The 22,521-nt window shown below is 40.7% G+C and overlaps 3 protein-coding genes across 9 annotated transcripts; 2 read left to right on the top strand and 1 right to left on the bottom strand.

The window, feature by feature from the left end:
* Positions 1 to 221: 221 nt before the first annotated feature.
* msh5 (mutS homolog 5) lies at positions 222 to 21,357 on the bottom strand. 5 transcript variants are annotated; one of them, XM_046044311.1, is made up of 27 exons: positions 21,271 to 21,357; positions 20,494 to 20,598; positions 20,286 to 20,409; positions 20,043 to 20,123; positions 19,726 to 19,779; positions 19,479 to 19,600; positions 19,263 to 19,372; positions 18,937 to 18,972; positions 18,453 to 18,535; positions 18,314 to 18,359; positions 17,547 to 17,685; positions 17,355 to 17,417; positions 17,146 to 17,274; positions 16,941 to 17,013; positions 16,669 to 16,778; positions 16,420 to 16,500; positions 16,221 to 16,308; positions 16,039 to 16,106; positions 15,145 to 15,263; positions 14,758 to 14,884; positions 13,954 to 14,103; positions 13,603 to 13,677; positions 11,628 to 11,774; positions 11,236 to 11,373; positions 11,087 to 11,160; positions 10,837 to 10,990; positions 222 to 323 (listed from the first exon to the last, which is right to left on the bottom strand). In XM_046044311.1, the coding sequence occupies exons 2-26, from the start codon at positions 20,584 to 20,586 to the stop codon at positions 10,870 to 10,872; spliced, it is 2,451 nt and encodes an 816-aa protein (XP_045900267.1). In that variant the 5' UTR covers positions 20,587 to 20,598; positions 21,271 to 21,357; the 3' UTR covers positions 222 to 323; positions 10,837 to 10,869. The 5 variants fall into 5 exon arrangements, with proteins under 5 accessions (XP_045900267.1, XP_045900268.1, XP_045900266.1 ...); XM_046044312.1 differs by lacking the exon at positions 222 to 323 and adding an exon at positions 10,187 to 10,391; XM_046044310.1 differs by lacking the exon at positions 222 to 323 and having other exon boundaries at positions 10,553 to 10,990.
* LOC123967936 (transmembrane protein 200B) lies at positions 2,284 to 7,439 on the top strand. 3 transcript variants are annotated; one of them, XM_046044316.1, is made up of 2 exons: positions 2,284 to 2,390; positions 3,941 to 7,439. In XM_046044316.1, exon 2 carries the CDS (start codon positions 3,955 to 3,957, stop codon positions 4,747 to 4,749), a length of 795 nt encoding a protein of 264 aa, XP_045900272.1. In that variant the 5' UTR covers positions 2,284 to 2,390; positions 3,941 to 3,954; the 3' UTR covers positions 4,750 to 7,439. The 3 variants fall into 3 exon arrangements, with proteins under 3 accessions (XP_045900272.1, XP_045900274.1, XP_045900271.1); XM_046044318.1 differs by having other exon boundaries at positions 2,344 to 2,385; XM_046044315.1 differs by lacking the exon at positions 2,284 to 2,390 and adding an exon at positions 2,944 to 3,314.
* LOC123967937 (sperm acrosome membrane-associated protein 4-like) lies at positions 9,671 to 10,667 on the top strand. The gene is made up of 2 exons (XM_046044319.1): positions 9,671 to 10,037; positions 10,156 to 10,667. The coding sequence occupies exons 1-2, from the start codon at positions 9,896 to 9,898 to the stop codon at positions 10,383 to 10,385; spliced, it is 372 nt and encodes a 123-aa protein (XP_045900275.1). The 5' UTR covers positions 9,671 to 9,895; the 3' UTR covers positions 10,386 to 10,667.
* Positions 21,358 to 22,521: the final 1,164 nt, after the last annotated feature.

Genomic DNA, 22,521 nt, shown 5'->3' with positions numbered 1-22,521 from the left:
CCTGCTGTCCTCATTTGACCTCAGTCATTTCACTACACACACACACACACACACATCTAAACTTGTGGTCTTTATCTGTACATTCTTGTTTTTTTCTTATTTGCAATGGTGGAATACACATGACTTCAATTACTCTACCTAATACAATTTTGAGGTACAGTAGGTTGACAAAACAATCCCAAATCAAGGTATACCTACTAGCTTTTTCTGGAGCTTTTAGCCATATCATGGACTTCAACGGCAGCTGGAGTTTCCTCAGTTTTCCTGATGATCTGTGACCTGTGAGCTCAGTAGCAGTCACTTCACTTTTAGGATGCGTTGGCCTAAAAGTTAAGCATGAAAGCAAGTGGAGGAAGGTAGATACATTCACTCAAATACTGCACTTATTTTGAGGTACTTGCAGTTTATTTGAGTATTTCTATTTTATTCCTGTTTATACTTCTACTACCCTACAATTCAAAGGGAAATATATCACTTTTTGCTCCATCAGTATCTTTTTAAAGATAAAACCAGTTGTTCCCAACCTTTTTGGCTCGTGACCTCTTACAAAAACACAGTGTCAGATGTGTATGAGTTGTTAGCAGTTAGCAGAGAGATTCCTCTCTACAACTTCTAAAGTGGTTTCATTTAGGCCTAAAGAAGTAAAATGATCAAATGTTCCACTTAAAAAAGCAAAGATTACAGAAAAAATAAATTCAAAATGTTTTTAATTCTTTACTATTCCATTAATTTAAATGTTTAGAATGCTGTTTTGGTACTTTTATTTCAAGTAAATGATCTGACCCAGATGCAAATAGGCAACACTCACCCACATACTAGCATGCTGTGTGGGCCATATCTGCATGCAATACACTGTAGATCACCTTAAAACCACCATGCTGTGGGTTGGCTACACCTGGCCTCTAAGCAACAGGCTGAAACTCCAAATGCTGGCTAGTTGTACAATATCTGTCACTTTTAGCATGCATTGGCCTAAAAGTTAAGCATGAAAGCAAGTGGAGGAAGGTAGATACATTCACTCAAATACTGCACTTATTTTGAGGTACTTGCAGTTTATTTGAGTATTTCTATTTTATTCCTGTTTTACTTCTACTACCCTACAATTCAAAGGGAAATATTTCACTTTTTGCTCCATCAGTATCTTTTTAAAGATAAAACCAGTTGTTCCCAACCTTTTTGGCTCGTGACCTCTTACAAAAACACAGTGTCAGATGTGTATGAGTTGTTAGCAGTTAGCAGAGAGATTCCTCTCTACAACTTCTAAAGTGGTTTCATTTAGGCCTAAAGAAGTAAAATGATCAAATGTTCCACTTAAAAAAGCAAAGATTACAGAAAAAATAAATTCAAAATGTTTTTAATTCTTTACTATTCCATTAATTAAAATGTTTAGAATGCCGTTTTGGTACTTTTATTTCAAGTAAATGATCTGACCCAGATGCAAATAGGCAACACTCACCCACATACTAGCATGCTGTGTGGGCCATATCTGCATGCAATACACTGTAGATCACCTTAAAACCACCATGCTGTGGGTTGGCTACACCTGGCCTCTAAGCAACAGGTTGAAACTCCAAATGCTGGCTAGTTGTACAATATCTGTCTAGGACTCACAGGCAGTTTAAAAAAACATGTATGAAAACTGATGCAGCAGAATCAGAGACATCAGCTTTTTTATCTCATTCACCAATAAGCACCCCCTCCATGTTGAGTTTGAGCTGCTCCCTTCAGGACGACGATACAGAGTGTCTCTGGCAAACAGGAATATCTATAAGCGATCTTTTATACTTTATCTTTTATATGCAATAAATTTAATGAATAAACTGCACTAATTGGTATTTTTCTGTACAGAAAGTATATTGTACACAGTGTGTATGGGATAAACTGCAATTATGTGATGTGATGGGCGGAGAGATGTACGGCACTGATGTGATATGATGTTGGTATGTTTATATATGTTCATGTTTGTATAGTCATGTTTTTAGAGGTCTGGTGAGACCAAAGACAATTTTCCAGCCTTGGCTGGACAATAAAGTGGTATTCTATTCTATACTGGAAGACATTTCGTCCCTCATCCAAAGGACTTCTTCAGTTCTGAACTGAAGAACTGAAGAAGAACTGAAGAAGTCCTTTGGATGAGGGACGAAACGTCTTCCAGTATCTTCAACCAAGTCCAGTTGCCCTTGATTTTAACCTTCGTTGGATAACTATGACCTGGATGACTGAGAATCTTCATAGACATTCTATTCTATTCTATACATTCATCAAAACTGGCGCCTACATAACCCACAATACAACTCCATTACCAACAGTTTGGTCAGAGATTCAGATGTGTTATGTAGCCTCCAGCCATTAGCCTCAACCAGAGATGAGGAGCTGGATATGGAGGTATGGTAAGCTCACTTCTTTCTAACCCCCCCTCCCCCCCGCACCCCGGATCTTTTCCATTTTCAAAAGAATTTCTCAGCCCCAACTGTCTCAAGCTACATCACACGAGGGAATTTATCAGACATAGCACTGCTTCCCCTGGAGCCACTGAAGGCTTTTATTACTTTTTGTCACATGTGCAGGTGTAAGTACTCCCCAAGACATGCAAACAGACTTGGAGTGTACAATCGATGGAGTTCCCCTTTAAGCAAAATTCAAGCATCTGCTAATTAACCATAATGGCTGCCTGGAATTCTGGTCAAATCATGTGTTTCAAAATAGTCAGCAAAACTCTTGTGTTCAGGATTTGTAGCTGAGATATATATAGTAAGGTCCTTTCAGTAAAGGGTATAATAATAATAGTATATATATCTATATTTTTGACATTGTTGGGCTATGCATTTCTAATAGAGGAAGGCGGCTGCTTCTTCACTTACTTCTATGCTGGTGATCACTAAGAATAACTGGGCTCACCGTGGGACTGGCCTGGACTAGCCACAGATTCCCACGACCCCTCCTCTACACAGACACACATACACAGAAAGAGAGTAATCCAAACACAGGCTGCATAGGCGCACAAGCAGCGAGGAGACACAGAGAGGCAGAGCGGCTTTGCACCACTTTTACTAAGACTGCTATTTACTATAAAAGCTACATTTTCAGGCTCTGCAGCGCTCGCTGCTGCGCCCCACACTGGCTCACATAGCCAAGCCAAGGATGAAAAAAACGTCTTAATCTGAGGAGGAATTAGGTGAAAGTGTGGATTTAACCGCGAGTCAAAGTGGTGGAGAAGGCACACGGAGGAGTGGGAGGAATAACTCAACTCAGGGTTATTTATTTTGATAATGCCGAGGAGCCAGTTTCTGCTTCGGATTTACGTCCAAAACAAGGCAAGTACTCAATCTGCTTCTATCCTGACTGCGTTATTAGTAACCGGACAGTGAACTGCAGTAAATTACTGTAGTCTGCAACAGTGCTGTCGCGCACCATAAATTAAAATATAGGCATTAAAAATGCATGCGTAAGAGCACTTATGAAACATGACTTGATAGGCAATGTAGCCTAACATCTCCGCTTGCGTCCTGTTGAATCACCCGTTGTGCTCACTTGCCTCAGGGGGGCAAGTGAACACAACGGGTGATGAGTTCGGTTGGAGCAATTACCGTAGTAACTCCTTATTCATGACTGCAGCGACATTGTGAAGTGAAATCACAAGGTCCTGGAAGGGGTCAGTCGCTTTTACTCCCATGATGATGAATGAGTCGTTCAGTGTCAGTTCAGTCGGAGGGGCTGCTGCGGGGTAGAGCAGAAAGTGGCTCCACAGAGACACCGGAGGAGCTGCAGAAGGGTTGGCATCTCATTAACTCGGCCACATGTCTTATTAAAGCAGCTGTTTCCTGTTCTGTGCAACAGCAAAGTAAACTATCTTCTCTCCCTCTCATGCAACACTTTCTGGCTTAATCCTTGCATTTCTTGCTTTTTGTCCTCTCTTCTGCATCTTCTTCTATCTGTTCAGTCTGAAGCCAGAGGATGACTGCAGCCAGTTCTGTCTGCAGCCCCGCCTCCTCCCACTCCACCCAGTCATCACCTGTCTGCCTCTCAGCATGCCGTAGACACCTGAGGAAAGGCAGAGCCCTCCAAACCAAACTGCACCTGCGTTCTGCACCAGGCGTGTGGCTAATGCTGGGTGTAGTGGTGGTTTTGGTGGGGATGAGTGTCGCGGTGGCGGGCTACGTATCCACAGCCCCAAAGCCCGTGGCTGGCCGAGGCAGCACCCACGTTGAGAGGATGAAACTGGCCGGGCCCATGGTCATGGGTGTGGGCCTGTTCATCTTCATCTGCGCCGCCACACTGCTGTACGAGAACCGGGACCTGGAAGTCCTCAGGCGAGAGACACCTGATGACCTTGAGGATCTGAAGGGAGGAAGCGGCTGGGAGGATTCGCAGGAGCAGCCCAGCTTCAGCTGTCAGGAGCAGTGGGAGTGTAAAGATGGAGAGCAGGGATGCTGGACCACTCCGGCCCACACACTCCCCCTCTCAAACCAGAACTATGGTCCTCCTCCTCACAGACAGAACATCACCAGCAGACCATCACCACCGCTTTCTTTAGGTGCAGGAGGTAGAGATAAAGAGGAGGAGGAGGAGGAAGAGGAGAAGGAGGGAAGATCAACCGTGCTGGCCCGAGTTCTGCACCACCAGGAGCCAACTCCTCAGCCTGCCTCCCCCTGCCCCTCAATCGCTAAGACCTCTGTCTCCTCAGACTCTTGCAACTCAAGTGAAATCAACTTCAACATACGGACAGGCACTCCTCTGCCTCAACAGTGAACCCGCTACTGGTTCAACTTCTACTGTCTCATAAAGTATGCATGATGAGAGAGATTTGAACGCATCACGTGCAGACACACACGGAAGACAAGACTATGCATTCCTCAATAAACAGATGAAATGTTTGTTGGTATGTTTTAGTGCCTCCGAGTGGCGCAGTGGCTCTGAGTCACTGTCTGTGAAGGGTGTTTTTGTCCTACATCGTTCTCTGACTCACCCACATTTGAAAGATTGGAGCTATGCTGTTTGATGTCAACTCACCATCTTGTCGTCTTTGAACTCGCCCATGCCCGAAATCCCTAAAGACACTGCTTGTTTGACCATATTTGGACTTGAGGAGGATTCCTGAAAACTTATTTGGGTGCTTTGACACACTCGCTCCCGCTCTCTCCTCCTCTCTCTCTCTCCCTGCAGAGGAACAGTGTTTGCATTTGCTTGCTGGAGAGGTTCGGTTAAGAGGATGAGCCAGATTAGGTCTCAAATGAGTCTTTATCTAATCTCACACATACTGTAATCTGCTCTTTATCTGAGAAAATTGTGTCTCTGTATAAACAAGAGGAGCGCGCAAGGCCACGCTCCACTCACCCAACACCTACAGCCACGCTATAAATACCAGCTGGTGTTCTGTACACATGAGTTTCAGTTATTTACTGTAATTCAACCTATTTTTTTTTATTCACAGTGTCAGCCGTTCACTTGTTCACCTAGCGAGTGTTGTGAGGAGAGATCCTAAATGATATCAGTCAGTGTGGATAGAAAAAAAAAAGAGCAATGAGTTCCAAAAAAACAAAAATAACAGCAAAATCTGGTGAGGCTGTTATGAGTTATTCCTGACGCAGCTTAACTGAGAAAAGTGGTCCTGTGAGTCGTGTAACTGAAGCTTCACTCTCCCACCATCCCCGACCTTTCATCTCCTCTCCCTCTTCATCATCTGATTCCTACGCTTTATTCAAATAGTCTATTCCCCCATCTCAGTCCTTGGCTTGTGCAAAACAGCAAAAGTGTGGAGAAAACAGAGTAAATGTTGTCGGGCCCAACTGAGCAAAAGCGAGCCTGTTTGAACAAGCTGAGAGGTAAAGGGGGTAGGATTTTTAATTATCGCCAGCATTTTCTCCTCCAGCCTCTAATTACACAGGGGATCAGTCTGAGGGTTTTTATAGGTGCTTTAGGACTGCGGAGTATTTCCTTGTTGTTTGGGCCCATGCTGGGATCCTGCCATCCAGATGACGACTGAGACTGAAGTGTACAGTAATTTGCAGCCACACATTTCACTCACTAAAAGCAGCACCCATATCTCTCTCTCACACACACAGCCTCAGCAGAGAGGGCTTGTTGGGAAGATGTGTCTGAATCTTGCAACAAGCTGCAAGCAGCCTCCTGCGCACTTATCGCTCAGAAAAGCAGCCCTCGCCGCACTCTCACACATACACGAGTCCTTCTCGATGTCAGATGCTCTGACATGTTTGCATTCTGAAGGAAAGATGCTGGATTGTAGAGCTGCAACTACACATTATTTTCATTGCCGATTAATCTGCAGGTTATTTTCTCAATTATTGTCAAATCTTTTTGTCTACACACTCTTTTTGTCTGCCAGCTTCTTTAGTTACACCCAGCTAAAACTAATGTGTTCTAATAAAACGCAATAAATCCTACCTTCATAACGTTCAATTTCTAGAGGTTTTATGATCATGTTAGACGCTGCAGTTTGTAGTGCTGTTTGATTGTATTGCGTTATACTCACTGTGTTTCTAAATTTTTGTCAGTGAGGCTAAATAACACCAACACCTCTCTACATAATGTAACACAAGTTACATGCTCCAAAATGTATAAAAATGTAAGATTATAGTGAAAAAATAGAGAAAAATAAGTCATTCATTTTCTTCAAATTGCAAACAACAGTCCAAAACTCAAACATACTCAGTTTAGTATCATATAAGGCAAAAAGAAGCAACCAAACTAGCAAATGTTTGGCATTGCTGCTGAAAAAAAATGACTCAAATGATTACTAAGTGTTTCATCTCTGCTCTGATTTTCTGGCCGTTAATCCTGAAATTGAGATTAAATTGACATGTGAAATGTCTTTGAATCTGACACCAAACACGCGCATGCAAGCAGCACTGCAGCAACACAGAATACAACAAGTCTTTGAGGTTTCTCATGCGTACATCCGTGTGTATGTGTGTGTGAGACAATGCCATTACATAATTCAGCAACACACATTTTTTGCTGCATTGAGAATATAACTGAATCGAATTCCCCCCTCTGAGAGATTAGTGCGTGTGTGTGTTGATACATATCTGAGGAGACGGATGGGAGACTGTAAGCTGCTTAAACCATGCGCTGAGTCAGGATGCATGCAATTTCTCTGTTCCTTAAGAGAGAGAGAAGCTATGATCAACATGTTTTGGTATAAGATATATGAGTGACTGAGGATTAACCAGCCTGAAAGATACCGGTTTAAAAAACTGTCTAACTCAAAGACTTCACCTGTTACAGCAGGAAAAGGGATTCTGTTAAGGTGTCTTTGTAAAAAGTGAGAGGCATCAGCTGGATGTTTTCCGCCACCCCTGTCTACATCTGGCATTCAGTTTTTCATCAAAACAAAGGGATGAGTTACCAGCCTGGTTTTCTATGTAACCTTCACGCTGTATCTTCTGTTACAACAGCTAATAAACCAAATGACATTTCAAGCTCCACCTCCTCTTCTCTCACAGGCCTTACCAATCCAGGTGTGGTTTGTAATTTGCAACAAAACTCCCCTTGTTTGATCATCCGCAGCCTTTCAGCAGCTGTGATTGGTGCAGGACAAATAGCAAGGTGCATTTCTGACTAATCCAATTTCAGCCCTGCTTCCGGTCTCCTCTGCAGTCCGAATGGTGCAGTCAGTGGAAGCAAAATCCCGCTCAAAATGAAAGGACTAATACTCTGTGTTTTTGCCATCATGATGCTCACACCAGCTCAAGGTAATATGACGTAGTAACTTGATTTCTAGTAGGTGTAGACCAAACAGTATGTTCTGTACAACCCTTGAAACAACTGGGCATAGAAATGTTATCATTACTGGTTGATAGTTATTCATAAGCTACAGATTCTTACTTCTACCTATAAGGATTCGATTAATATTGAATATATATATATATATATATATATATATATATAATATAACATAATATAATATGTGTGTGTGTGTGTGTGTGTATTTAGTAGCCCACTTAATTAGTGAAATATGAGACTATAGCCCTGCAATAAATTAGGACTACAACTAACAATCTAGTAATTTGGTTTACAAAACATCAGAAAATAGCATTAAAAGTCCATCCCAGCTTCCCAGAATTTAAGGTGACATCTTCTAATGTCTAGTTTTGTCTAACCCCCCCCCCCAAAATTGAATTTACTATAACATAAGACAAGGAAATGCAGCAAATCTCCACGTTTAAGAAGCCAGGACCATCAAATGTATTTTTTTTGCTTGAAAATTTGCTCACAAGATTATTCAATTGATAGTTGCCGATATATTTTCTGTCAATGCAAAAATCGTAAAAAAGTCCTGCAGTAAATCCTACTTTCATTAAGGTTATAATCTTCAGTTTTTGTTTTTCATTGTTTTAAAATAAGTGTTAATTCCACTGTATGGTCATTTTGGAAGCGGCAATTTTATCTACCCTCACTGATTTAAATGGGGTGAAGAAAATATTAGAAACACAGTTCAACAGCATCACAAGATACATTCTCCAAAACGTCCATACGGTTGAACAACACATCCCTAAAACAGTTTCAACAAACATGAACATGATAAACGAGGGAAGGATTTATTGCAGGGCTGTTGTATTAGACTGCACTGGCTAGACACAACTAATGAATTGGCAGCTATATAGGGTATAGCTTTAGTAAGCCTGTACTCTCCTCACGGTGAACCCAACCTCACTACTCTTTAGCCTGCACGTTTCACCTGAGCTAGCACTAGCTAACAAGATGAGAGGGGATAAGGACTGTGAGTCTCACTGAAACTCATATTATGGCCCCGAGGAGATTAGTCCTTTTTCAGCTCTGAAGTCAGCTGTTTGCCAACTGTCTGTGCTCAGACAGGGAACTCCAAACCTAAAGCTCAGCGACGGTGTTAAATCCAAAACTGCCTAGACAATCATGTTTTCGTATCCAAATATGCTGCAATTAAAATCATTTGAATATAAAGTGGTTTAGTTAATATGAGGTTAAAATGAAGACTTTTATTTTAAATGGGTTTTCAGCCACATTTGATGAGATTTGATTAGAAAATGTTTTGTTCTGTAGCAAATAGTTGTAGCTATTTTTAGGAAGAAGGCTCTTTGCATTTCAATGTGTGGCACTAGTTGTATTATTTTGGGGGATTTGTGCAGTACAGTTTGGTAGGAATAACTAAGGGTTTGTCCCATTCCAGCCAACTCTTTCAATTAATTCCAGTATCTGTCTGGTTAATAAAAACACGATGAAGCCCGAAGACTTGGAGCACTCCCTCAATAACACAAGTCATCCACTCAAAGAAACAAATTCCAGACTGCTGCAGAATAAACAAAACATTTCTGAGATGCTCGGCAGAATGTGGCTCATCAGCTTGGCTTGATGTCCTTCAGCGGCGTTCCAGCACTTCACACATTCAGCACCCCCTGAATAATTAATGTGTCCAACAAGCTATTACATAAATGCCTCAAAATCTGCATAATCCAAAGCATTTCATCCATTAATCTGACATCTACACTGTTACTAAGTGTATACTCTCTGTTCTTTGCTTATTTTTTTAGTGTTGTTTTATTAGTTGCATGATCTTGTACAGTTATGTCTGCCACTTTTTATCCTGCTGTATTGTGAGTTTCTTGCAAATAAGTTTCTAAACTCAACGGGACTTATCTGGTTAAATAAAAAATAAAGTAAAATAGAAAAACGTTTCTCAGATTTTGCTCAATATACTACACATAATTACATTTAAATTTATAAAAACAATATCTTATTCAATAAGAATAAGATGTGTTTTTTTCAAATATCTCATTGTTAGACACTGATCTCCTTTGGCAGCAACTTTCTTGCCAGTAGAGCTTTACTGCATCAAGCTGTCCTGTTTCTGTGGGGTTCCTTGGGCTCAGGTGAGGAGGAGGAGCAGTTACAGCAGCTCATGGAGTCAGTCGGATTTGAGGAAGAAGTAGGGGAGTATCTGAAGTGTTTCTACTGTGACCTGGGCTTCTGGGATGCCTGCTACACCACCGAAACCAACTGCAGCCTCGGGGAACGCTGCTACACGGGCCGAGGGAAGGCAGGTGTGTTGGATAAGACTGTGTATGTTTATTAATTAATATCTAAGCATTAGAATGGTTATCAGGGTAAACTTATATACTTAGAGACCTTATACTGAATACCATTGTCTTGTCTCCCCAGCTGATACTCTGGACGTGAAGACTTTAGGTTGTGTGAAGGCGGAGAAATGCGGCGTGGAGACTATGGTGGAGCTCTTCTCCAACAAAACCATCTTTGTCATGACCAAACACTGCTGCGACACTCCCTTCTGCAACTCGGCACACACGCTTCCAACCAGCACACTTTTTCATCTCACTGTGGCTGTTCTAACTACCTGGCACCTCGCTGAAGCCTCATGGGGACCACAGTAAAAAAACCTGCATTTAGTCATGGTGTCAAACCAAAAAAGACAAAGACATGAAGTTTGAAGTGATGCTGAAAGGACTTCAACCATATGGTGAAGAAAAATGACCAGCTTTGCAGAACCTTTGTACAGTCCAATAGACTGCTGAATTAGAAAACACTACTTAGATACATATTCATTTAGAAAAGCTTTAATCCAACCAATTTGTTTGTATCATATTAAATTGAATTAATGGTATTTTAACTGAAAAAAACATGAAAAGGTTGGAGCTGGGTTTTTTTTGCTACAACATAAACCTTGCCGACACATGCTGTATAATAAATGTTTCAGTCACACTGTAATATAATTCTTGTCATGTATTTAGATAAATATATCCTGTCTACAGGTAAAACATCGGGAAAAGTCTGCTCGCCCCCAAAAGTAACTGAAAACGTTTGATAGTGAATGAACAAACTGACCGCAGAGCTGTAGAAAAACTTTTGCAGAACAGTTTAGCTGAGGTTCAGCAGCTCCCCAGCAGAGGGCAGGAGCTCCTCTTTCATGAAGTGCTGAAGGTCCAAGTCTTTGTCCTCCAGGTCCAGGCTCAGGAACCTCTCCACCACAGACCTGCACCTGCCCGTCACACACATACGAACATACCTGGCTGTATTACATACACTGCTCGCTTGTGTTTTCATTGTCATTCTGTGCAGCTGGAGTTTAACAAACCTGTTTGCCTGCTCATCAGATGATGCTTTGTCAATGCGTTTGATGGGTCTTCCTGTCCTGTACAGGTCAGACACCTGACCAATCACACACAGTCAGTCAATGTGAGCATGCTTCTGTGTATCTGTGTGTGTGTGTGTGTGTGTGTTTACCTCTACTCCTCTCTGTACAATGCTAGTTGGCAGGCCTGCCAGTGTAGCGATGTTGGCAGCATAGCTGGACTGACAGATTCCTTCCTTCAGTTGGTACAGAAACACCAACTCATCCCCGTCCACTGCTGTCTCTAGAGTCTAACACACACACACACACACACACATATAAATACACAACCACATACACATAAAAATCCAGTACTTATAAAATAAACTTCTAATGAGGTAAAACACATCTCAAGTGGAGCCTCATTATCTAATCACTTGGAAGTTTTGCTGTCAATTTATTCTGCAGCACATTATTTTACCATCATGAAACCTCACTAACGTTCACAAAATGCTTCTGGCTACATTTTATTATTGTGCAAGCTTGGCTAAGTATTTCTCAGTACCAGCAGAGACAGCAGGCCAGAGGAGGGTAGAAGGCCCAGCTGCAGCAAACTGTGGAAGTTAGTAGCCAACAGGACGTGAGGAACATCCCCCGGAGCTTTTCTCAACCAATGAGAGACCGAAGCAGCCAGCAGGGACAGTCCATCCACCTGAAGGGGAACATGATACTGTCAGCTGTGTTTTGGAGCAAAGATGACGCAGCTATTGGTGAAGGTTAAAGTTAAGGTCTTTACCCAAACCGTTGTTAGCCAGAACGTTGGTGCCACAAATAAACCAGTTCACAGGACGTTCCTGCTCATTGTTCTGTGGATTAAAAAGTCCACCCACTAAGATGTCCTCCTTTCTTTTTGACTGAGCAATAGTATTACAACAACAAATGTTAACTTAATTGATGATAATGTTACAGGCGATTATGCTTCATCTTTGTAAATGAATTGCTACTCACTGGCAATAATAATGCTGCAGTAACCTAATTAATATTAAAATAAGACAAGCATCTTAATTAAATGGATTGATTTATGACAGAAACATGTATCCATGCACACAAGAAAAGAAATTCTCTGTGTAAGTCAATATAGTCAATCTGAATTCTAATCACAAAAGACAAAGTTTGTTTGTTTACTTTGAACATTGTTGTAAAACTAGGTCGCGCTTTCTCCACAAGGGAGAGCTGTTCTGTCATTGAACCACCCACAGGAAAGGAAAGCAAAAACCGCTTAAATTTTCACACGTTATACCACCTGTGGGTAAGGTTTTAGGTTTTACATTTAGCACTTACCTCTAGTGGACATTACCACAAATACTGAGATATAACTGAAATGCAGTTCAGCTTGTGGTTGTAAAACATATGTTAGCCTTTGAAGATTTATTCATAAAATCTACTATTGAACCTGCTATATAACTGATTTGTTGGTCACTTGGGGCAGTGGAAACAAGCTGAAATTAACATATAATCAATCATCGTTTTAAGTTGTTATGGTGAACCTTTAGCAAACTGCTTATCTGTCGTGTTTCTATCCACCTGGCGAATGTAAGTCCAATATTCATTTTCTTTCAGCTCTGTTTTGGTCTCTACCAACTCCTGAAGGAAATATCTGGCTCTTTAGTTGAGTGCTTAATGCTCCAGCTAAAAGCAGCTACCTACTGCGGCTGGATATGATGCTATGAGAGCAATGAAAGTGAATTAAAACAGTAATGTTCAGCCAGACAGCTAAACAATGAGCTGAAACTTACTAAAACTCCATGAAGTCAAAGGGAGCAGCAGTCTGTAGGTTTATAACTACAACAAACCCCTTTCACATTGTCCTTTGATACATTGTCGTGATAAAAATATTGATTATAGGCATTAACACTATAATCAATAATTAACTGGCCTAAGACACAACATATTCAGCGTACATTAGTATACTTTCTTTTGTTGTTTTGTTCTGGGCTCTGCTTCCCACCTCTATGTCTCCTTTTAGACAAATAAAATTGGTTTGGACTCTCCCCATCCTTCTGTAGAGTAGCCTGGCATACACTAATAGAGTACAGAGAACATAATGATGCAGTGTGAACACTGTATGTTTCATAGTATCCAGCAGGAGATTTGCTCCAGTTACCAAAATTTAAATATAAAAACAATATGTAAGTAAGCATATGAAACACTTCAACACAAAAAAACAGCAGCTATTTAAGATCAGCAGTTATAACAGTCTTTGTCTATGGTTCCAAAATTGCATTATTACTTCCCTTGCCTGTAGACGGCGCATATCAACACTTCTACTGTATTTCTGTAGTTCTAAACAGCTGCTGCAGTTTTCATGCTGGTAGGTGGCACATGTTGGGCTGAACTGAAGGTCTTTTCGTGCAGCAGCTCTAAATTGGACAATGTTGGCTGGGATTGGATTCAGGCGCTTCACATTAATGACACTGTGTGTCCTTGTTATGTGTGTACATATGTATTTAATTCACAAAGCACAGGAAAGTTCTTCTTACTGAGTTAGTTCCTTTCCCAAATTCATCGATGAGAACTAATGAGTTGCCGGTACTGCTGTTGAGAGCCTGGGCCATCTGGAGAATAGAGACATAAAGTGTTATACTACACACTGTACTACACTGTTTTATTGTGTGTGTTTGTGTGTGTGTGTGTTATGTGTGTGTTATGGTTGTAGGCAGTAGCTGCTTTACAAAAATGTCTTGACAGGTGGAGAGTGGGAGAGGAGCTGGAAGACAGTAGTGTTGGAAGTTCATATCTTTTATTTCCACACCCACACACACTGACATACAAACACACACAGAAGCCTGTGTCCATATAAGTGCGTGTGTGTGTGTGTGTGCGTCAGGTACTTGGTTGAGGTCTATCATGAAGGTGCTGAGGCCCACAGACACAGACTCTCTGCTTTGCATGCGGGTAAAGATCCCATCCACCAGACCGATCTCTGCCTCCTTTGCGGGCACATCTGAGCCAATCAGAGCCATGAACACAATCAGACCCACCTGCCAAAATCAAGTCAGAAGACCGGTTAAGAGACAAGTCAAGATTGGATGTCAAGCGCTGTTGTGTGAACTCAACCAAATGGAAAACATCAGTCATTCTCAGTAGCAGCCTTGAGGTCAAAACCCCCCAATCGAGTGTAAAATGATTCTCCTGAAATACTGTAAATTAGTTTCAAGGACTCTTCTAATAATTATTCAATTAAAATATATAAATAATGTATAAAACGTGTACATCATGACAGCAGTCATCATCCAGCACAATGCTGAGGTAACTACTGTCTGTAGTGCAACTACTGGTGATGAAGAAACAGATGATGAAGGCAAGATTATGTGCAATTTAGCAGAATTATGTGAACAAGTGTTGTCTCCCATATGTATAGCGTCAGTGGTCTTTTGTTTCTTTAAAGCTCTCCGTTAATTTCGCTGTAACGTCTTGCCTCAACACAGTGTATGACTAGTTGTATTGAAAGAAACAACAAAGACTTAATGTTTGGCCAAACATCAATGACAAGCCAATTTCAGGTAAACAGGAAACCACAAATGGTTGAATATCGAGCTAGCCAAGACCAGAAGCAGTTTATCATTGGACCTGTTACTGAGACGATCAAACTTGCATGTAATTGTTAGGAACAGAGATTTTTCTGACTGTCCCACCTGTTTGAGGTAGATGCTCTTGCCAGATGAGTTGGGGCCAGTGATCATCTTGACTCGGCCCTGCAACTCTGAGCTCTGGAAGGCATTGGCGACAAACATGGGAGAGCACAGCTCTAACAGCGGGTGTCTAGAAAATCGGAAAACACAAACATTTCAGTCCTGTACTGTATTCTTATTAAATACCACTTCTGCTTTATGTGTGCATGTGCCTGTTTGTGTGTGCTGTGAATGTGAATAGTAATCCGACTACTGTTAGATTAGCTTACATGACATGATACATACTATCATACTTTACTGGACACTTTAGATTACAAAAAGAAGCGGAGTACCTGGGTAATTGTTATCATTCAATTATCATCAATTATCATCTAGTGTTTGAGTGCTTACCTGCCCTGTGTGACTGTTATCGTCCTGTGGCTGGCCATTTTGGGTGAGGTGTAGCTGTACTCTTGGGAGGCTCTGCTCATAGCCATCAGACAGTCCAGCTCAGCAGTGAGATCCAGGACCTACACAGCACACACAGTAAACACACTGACAGCACTGAACACAGCCGTTTTGAATTAAAGAGGAGCAAGCAAGAGCTCTAGTGTTCAATAAATTAGCATGTGACGGAAGCTGATTATTTAGCCACATTTGGTGGAAAGTATTAGTATTTAGAACATGCTGAGAATACTGATGGACAACAAAGAAGTGGATTATGTTGCAGGAGCAGTGTGAGAATTTACTTTGGATGTTTTCATACTCCCCTGGAATGGGAATCCACCGAAAGAATGGGTGAGTGTGAGTGTTTAATTCCCAAAAGAGAGATTTTGGGTGTCACTTTAATAAAGCTTAATTTCAACATCTGAAACCCTGCAATTCTGTATTTTAATAAAGCTCCTTATTTTACACTAATGCAATTGGCAAGTTCCAATCTGCCTAATAGCTAGAACATTTTAACCACAGCTACAATATTGGGAAGACAATAACCCATCATCTAACCTTAATGCTCATTCTGCTCTAAAAAATAACAATAAAATTTGCAATTACAGCATGAAATAGCGGCACACTCATCTGTCATGAGACAAATTTCACAGCACTTGAAAATAACTTGTAATGGGAGTAGGACCTGTTTTATAGTGTGTGAAACAAAATCCAAGGAAACACTGATAGCTAATCACAACAAACTGATAGCTAATCACCTACACACATTAACAGAATTACTTGCCAACAATTATTTTAACAGAGTGGGAGTCGTGTTTTAAACTCTGGAACATGAAGTGCACAGTGATGCATGCCAACCTTGTAGAGGGAGATGCTCCTCTCAAGGATTGTGTTCTGCAACTGTGTCATTACTGCCGTCTCCATGTCTGAGAAATAGGAAGTATGCCATCAGAAAAGCCTTTAGTGGTCGGGGTCATTTCTAAAAAATGTCAGGTACACAGCTCGGGTAAAGGTTTTCTGTTAGTAAGAAGGTAAAAGACCTCTAATGTCACAGTGCAAGTCTCCTAGGAGGTCGTCTAGCTCCTTCGTTCTCTGGCTGCGGTAGTGCAGACGGTCCTCTGAGAGAAACTAGGCCACATGCACATAAGGAAAAGACAGAGTATTACAGCACATGAGCATTTGACATTTTGAAGAACACAAACACACAAAATGAACAGGTTGACAAGATCATAAGCAAACCATAAAATCAAGCCCCTCTATATAAAAATCCTCTTTCTCCACCATGCTGGGCAGGCGAGGGACAGAGAGCAGGAATCCAATCTGTAAGGAGAATTAAACAATGATATATATGAGCATTGATATATGTGGCACTGCAGAGAAACTATTATCGACATGTCTCATAGTACGAAGCCCACTACATAATAGTGTACAGAAGGGCAGAAGCCAGATAAGTAAACAAAAATGTAGTTGCAAAGATAAAGCTCAGACCAGAGGGATGTAGATGACACAGCAGGAGGGGATGCGAGCGTCCAGGTGTTCCAGCTCTCTTCTGGCTACATCTGTCAGGAAGTCGGACAACCCCATCATCTTCCTCTTCTCTGACAGGGGGAGGGAGTGTTGTTTAGACTTTAAATCAACCACCATCCGAACTTATCAACACAGGCTCAAAACACTTGGAGATTTATGATCAGGCTTTTCAGCACTTATTATGTGAGTTAAACTATATTCTCCAGTTTTGAATCCAGCATGGAGGCACTTACTCTCATCAATTGCTGGGTCCACATTTGGTTTGATGCTGAAGCGCTTCTCAGCTATGCTGGTTTCAAAATCCACCTACATGTTCCAAATCAGAGGTGGAGTCAAATTTGTTAACAGTCTGCAAAACAATTGTGTACTACTGAGCATGGCAACAAAGGCCAGGAGATTTCTCAGATTTAAAGCTGTGTATTAATGTGTGCGTCTCACAACTCGGCTGATGAGGGAGGCAACATGGTGGAGGTCATCAGAGAACCCTTCACTGATGTCACGAAAGAGCTGAATGGACTGAGGTAGGTGTCGCACCGTGTCCCTGATGCACACTGCATTGTACACTGTCTGACAAACCCACACCAACACAACACTTAGCAGAACCCGTCAGATGGATAAGGTGAGAATGGTAAAACTGTACCTCCAACCTTGTAGAGACTCTGCCAGTCTGTCACTTTGGTGTGAGAGAGAGACATCCTGCGCAGAAGAGTCTGACACACAAGCACAGACCGGCTTTAGGCAGAGTCATAACTTCTACGTTCATGTTGTGACAAGGCACTTAAGGGGATAAATAGTCACAGATGTGGAGAAAAAAGTAGGTCATTGGACAGAGTTGTTACTGGTATGTTAGTGATGTTGCGTAGCGAAGCCTGCAGGGTGCTCAAGGCGTCAGAGTTCCGTGGTGACGTGAAGAAACGAATCACTTCCTGTCTCCTGTGTAACACAGCCAGGTCCTGCGTTGGCCGCATAAACCACTGGCTGAGAGAAGACAGGAAATCACTCACACTTACTGTACGTCTGTAAAGCAAACAGCACAAACTTGCAAAGTTTACATCTTCCAATCGGACAATAACCAGAGTTAAACAAATGTGGCGTGTATGCAAAAAATAATGGTCATGTAAAGACAAATGGCAGAATTACATAAATGTACATTCCCACAATAATCATAGTATGGAATTAAGACAAATACAAATCTTCGGTCTGATTTTTTGTTTGTTTCTAATGGACTGAATATTCCTAATAAATCAACAATAAATCAACTTTTGAAGTAGTTATTGTTATATTTATAATTATTGTGCTTTAAGCATTATATAGAGCACTTTGAATTTCCTGTTTATTAAATTAGCTATAAACCTATCAGTTGCATTCATAGTACCAGTAGTAGTAATGGTGGTGCTGCAACAGTACCAGAGGAATCTGACATCAATTTCTCATACGAACAATATAAACTGTTATAGACCATAGTGGCAAAGACATCAGCTTAGTTAAACTGGATACTGATGACCTGCTAAAAGTAATAATAAAAGAATTATATTCTCTTGTGATAAAGTAACAGCAAATAATGTTTTTGTTGCGTGACTGGACTATCACAAGAGGTGTTTCTCACCGTAGCAGTTTGGAGCCAAACTTGCACCTACAGCGGTTCAGTATCCCTGTGACACATAATAATAAGAAGGAGTTCATGTAAATACCATTAAATAAGACTAAAAGATAATGTCCTGAATGCTACCTTCAGGGACACATACCATAAAGACTGAGTCCTTCCTTTTCACCTGAATGGAGCTTGTACACTGATGGGTGAAGTTCTGATTTAAAGATCTGCAGTACACTGGAACAAATACCAATACACATGGTGATGTCTCAACCACCCCTTGTCTCTTTTTATATGTTTTGCCTGCTTAACCTAATAGTGAATCCAATTTGAATATCACATTTTATACAACTTTAGCACATTTTAATTCTTTATTTTACAGAAATACAGTGTTGATCACAAAAGGTGCCAAACCACAATGGCAAATTAAATCTAAAACAAAAACAAAACAAAGGCAGGAAAGCAAAAGTTAGATCCAAGGTAAGCACGTAATAGTCAAATTAAAATATACTATACATCTGTTTTAGTTGTGGAACAGGGAACGATTAACGAGAGATTTAAGAGATCAGTGTCAGCTTTTAGGGAAACATACTGGACAAAGACAATTTATAATGGAGACTTTGCTTGAACACTTTTACCTGTAGGTGTCTCGGTCAATGCAAACAACGCTTTTACTATAATGGGATAAAGCACATTTCAGAGAAGAAACATTTTCATTCGTTAAAACTTCTGCATCACATGAGATGGGTTTGGTTTGCTGGTAGATAGAGAACAGAGATGTAATGTAAAATGTAACCCAGTAGATGTACACCAATGAATGCTACTGCTGCCTGTTAGACAGACTAAAACCTGTTTAGCTAAACAGAGAGCAGTGAAAAATCACTATTCATTGACAAAACTCATTGTGGAAAATGTGTAATCACTCTCCTATGTGTGTGCTTGGCCACATTAATGTGTGTCTTACAGTGTGTAGGCGTGAAACTGTAGGATAGGAACTCCAACACTGCTGTCTTCCAGCTCCACTCCTACTCTCCTCCTGTCCAGACATTTCAGCAGAGCGCCCACTGCCCTCAGCTACCCAACAGATGTACACAACACAAACATCAACACACGTATACACAAGAAAATGATGGACAACGATCGAGTGACGGATGGGATGATCCGTAGACAGCTGGCTCACCATCAGGGTAGAGTCAAAGGACATACAGGAGGAGAGGTAGGACATTTTTTCTCTCTCTGAAAGGGAGGCAGGAAGGAAAGGCAGATGGGCAGAAAGTAGCCTCTGCTTACCAAGCTCCAGACCTGCATCATTCAAAAACTGACTCAAAATCAATCTGTTCATTGTGAAAAAATCATGCAAATTATTGCAGAAACCCCGCTTAAAATTAATAAGGACATTTGTATATCATTGGTGGGCGTCTGTTTACCAAAGTCAACATATGGATAAGTAACCACCTCTGGGTTGTAGTCTGGATTTGAACCTGGGATACAACAGATGGAAAATAGCAGTAGTTTCACATGGTAGAATTTTTTCACTATAGGGTAATCAGTAAACGTCTTATAAAGCGGTTTGTAATAGCTATTAAATCACTCTTCTCCCTTATCACATTAGCTAGCTGAAGTGTCAAGCAGCCCTAATCTCATTGCATTCCCTTGACCCAGAAACTACATGTCCCGTACCATGTGTGACATTTTTCTGTTTCCCCTCCCTATAGCAAGATAATTCTTGTCTCCCAGCACTCACCAAGTTGTTGCAGGAAGCGTGTCATGCAGAGCTCCTGCTTTGCACTGGTAATTATTACATGGGGACTAACCTCCTGAATGACTAAACAACAGACAAAAGTGGATACAAGCTACATACAGTAAAGTATGGCAAGCACCAGTTTATATACACAGTTGTCATTTTTGAGCTATTTAAAATACATGAAAGCCAAAAACCTAATCTATTTGGGGGAAGAGACTGTGCAGAAGGCTGTGTAATGTTTACCTCTAGCCAGCAGGTGGAGCTCGTAGTTGTCAGGAGTGTCCATCATGTAGTGTAAAGAGGAGTCCTTACTGTCATAGAAGCAGAGGCCCACCTGTCCCTGCTGGGCTAAAACACTCAGTAAAACCTGGTGATAAACAAATACAGGAGTATGAATCTGACTGTTACGACTATCCACTACCCTGTTGGAGAGCGTGACGCCTGAACTTACCACAGATTGGTCTTCCTCCTCTTCTTCATCTCCATTTATGCCCGGGGGACCAAAAACTAACCCTCCTCCTCCCAGACTTTCCAGTGATGCCATGACAAGTTAATTCTAGACAGGAACAGTCAGTTTAAGCTAATAATGTAATGCTCTACATCAGAGGATTTCAAAGCGGGAGGCGGGGCTCCCCAGGGGGCTCCAAACAGTTTAATGGGAGGCTCCGTGAATTTTTTTTTTTCCACAAGTTATATCATTAATTAACCAGAGGAGATATAGAAAAGCCTAAATGTGTGTGCTTTGGTTAAAGGCATTGTTCAGGGACTCAGTAGTTTGGGGCAATTTTACAGTTTTTCCCACATTTGCAGGGATTAATAACATAAAGTATCTTCATTGTCTGTCAAAGGTTAACAGAAACTTTCCTTTGACAAGGCTCAACACTGAAACAATAACACATATTTAAACCCATCTAGATAGATAGATGCAAGATAGAACTAAAATATTAAATAAGCTAAAAGATAAAATTACCACTGATCAAACACTAACATTGTTCTTCCACAGTCTCAGACTTTGAAAACCCCTGCTCTACATCAGTTATTTGACAATACAACCCACATCATCAAACCTTCAAAAACAAAACTTTTAGCTAACTTAGTTAGCTGTCTAGGTTAATCAATTAGCCAATAAAACGGAGTTAATCCAAATTAGCCACCATTTAGCCAAGCTAGCTACTGTAAAATAGCTACCTTGAGCCAAGCCACATTTAGTTAGCTAACATATACTTACAGGAGGTCTTGGACTTTATATTTTAAAGCAAACTTTAATCTTTTCTTGTCAGTTTTCCAGGAGCGCTCACGTGACATGACGTCACATGCGCGGGCATTCCTTCCTGTCCCGCTGTTGTCATGACAACGGTGTGCCGTTTGACAATCATGCTACACGGACACAACGTGGAACAAAAAACACAAACAAACAAGCAAACAACATTTAGTTATTATAGTTATTTTTATTAAAGTAGGATTTAACAAAGATTTGCTGTGTGCAATAATGTACCTGGTCTATACTATTAGTACTACTACTACTACTATTACTACTACTACTAATAATAACAAAAAGAACACTGTTGTTGTTTTTATTATTATTATTAGTAGTAGTAGTAGTAGTAGTAGTAGTAGTAATAAAAAATTTATTTCTATAGCGCTTTTCAGGAGCTTTTCAAAGACACTACAGTAAAATCACTAGTACATTAAAAGAGATACATAAAATACATAAATAAAAAATAGGCCTATCTAAAAGCAGGGGAGACCATAAAACTAGTAAATAGCAGCAGGTGAAATGTAATATTATTTGATTTTGAATGCTAATCTAACGTGGTAGGCGTTGATAAGTGATCTGAAAGTGTCCAGGTCAGTGTATTGGTAGGGTGTTCCAGGAGGAGGGGGCTGCAATGGTGAAACCTCTGTCAGCCTAGGTACAGTGCTTGGTTCTGAGTGGTGGCGACAGTATGAAAATAATGTGGGTGGGGGCTTATATTTAATTTTGTAAAAAAGTGAGTTCCTCCCCAGCCTAATAGATATTTCCGGTTGGAACCTTCAAGTTTAGAACGACTAGCTTCAATAATATAGGCTAATAAAATGTAGCCTACACACTTTAACTTAGTAAAAGTAGCCTACCACAATATAAAATACTCTATTAGCCTACACTATGTAGGGTACTTATCCTGCATTCAAAACTTAACTTAGATAAAAGTACAGAAATATCAGAAAAGTATAGTATGAAACTAAAAAAGTAAACATCATCATTATGCCGATGGTGGAGCATATTTTAACTAGACCTAGCATACTCTATAATAAAACTAAACAGTAATAATACATCATCTTTTGATAAGCTAATGTTTTGTATTAAAAATATTAATATAAATGTCAAAGTGCTTATACCTCAAAATTTTAATGTATATTAGGCCAACTTGAGTAAATGTACTTCCCACCTCTGATATTAATTAGCACTTTAATTCAGGACTTTTAAATTCAGAATAGC

Source organism: Micropterus dolomieu, linkage group LG03 (genome assembly GCF_021292245.1).
Source record: "Micropterus dolomieu isolate WLL.071019.BEF.003 ecotype Adirondacks linkage group LG03, ASM2129224v1, whole genome shotgun sequence".
In the NCBI taxonomy this organism is placed as follows: Eukaryota; Metazoa; Chordata; class Actinopteri; order Centrarchiformes; family Centrarchidae; genus Micropterus; species Micropterus dolomieu.
Note: the sequence above shows the minus strand (reverse complement) of the source record. Positions and strands in the feature narration are given on the sequence as shown.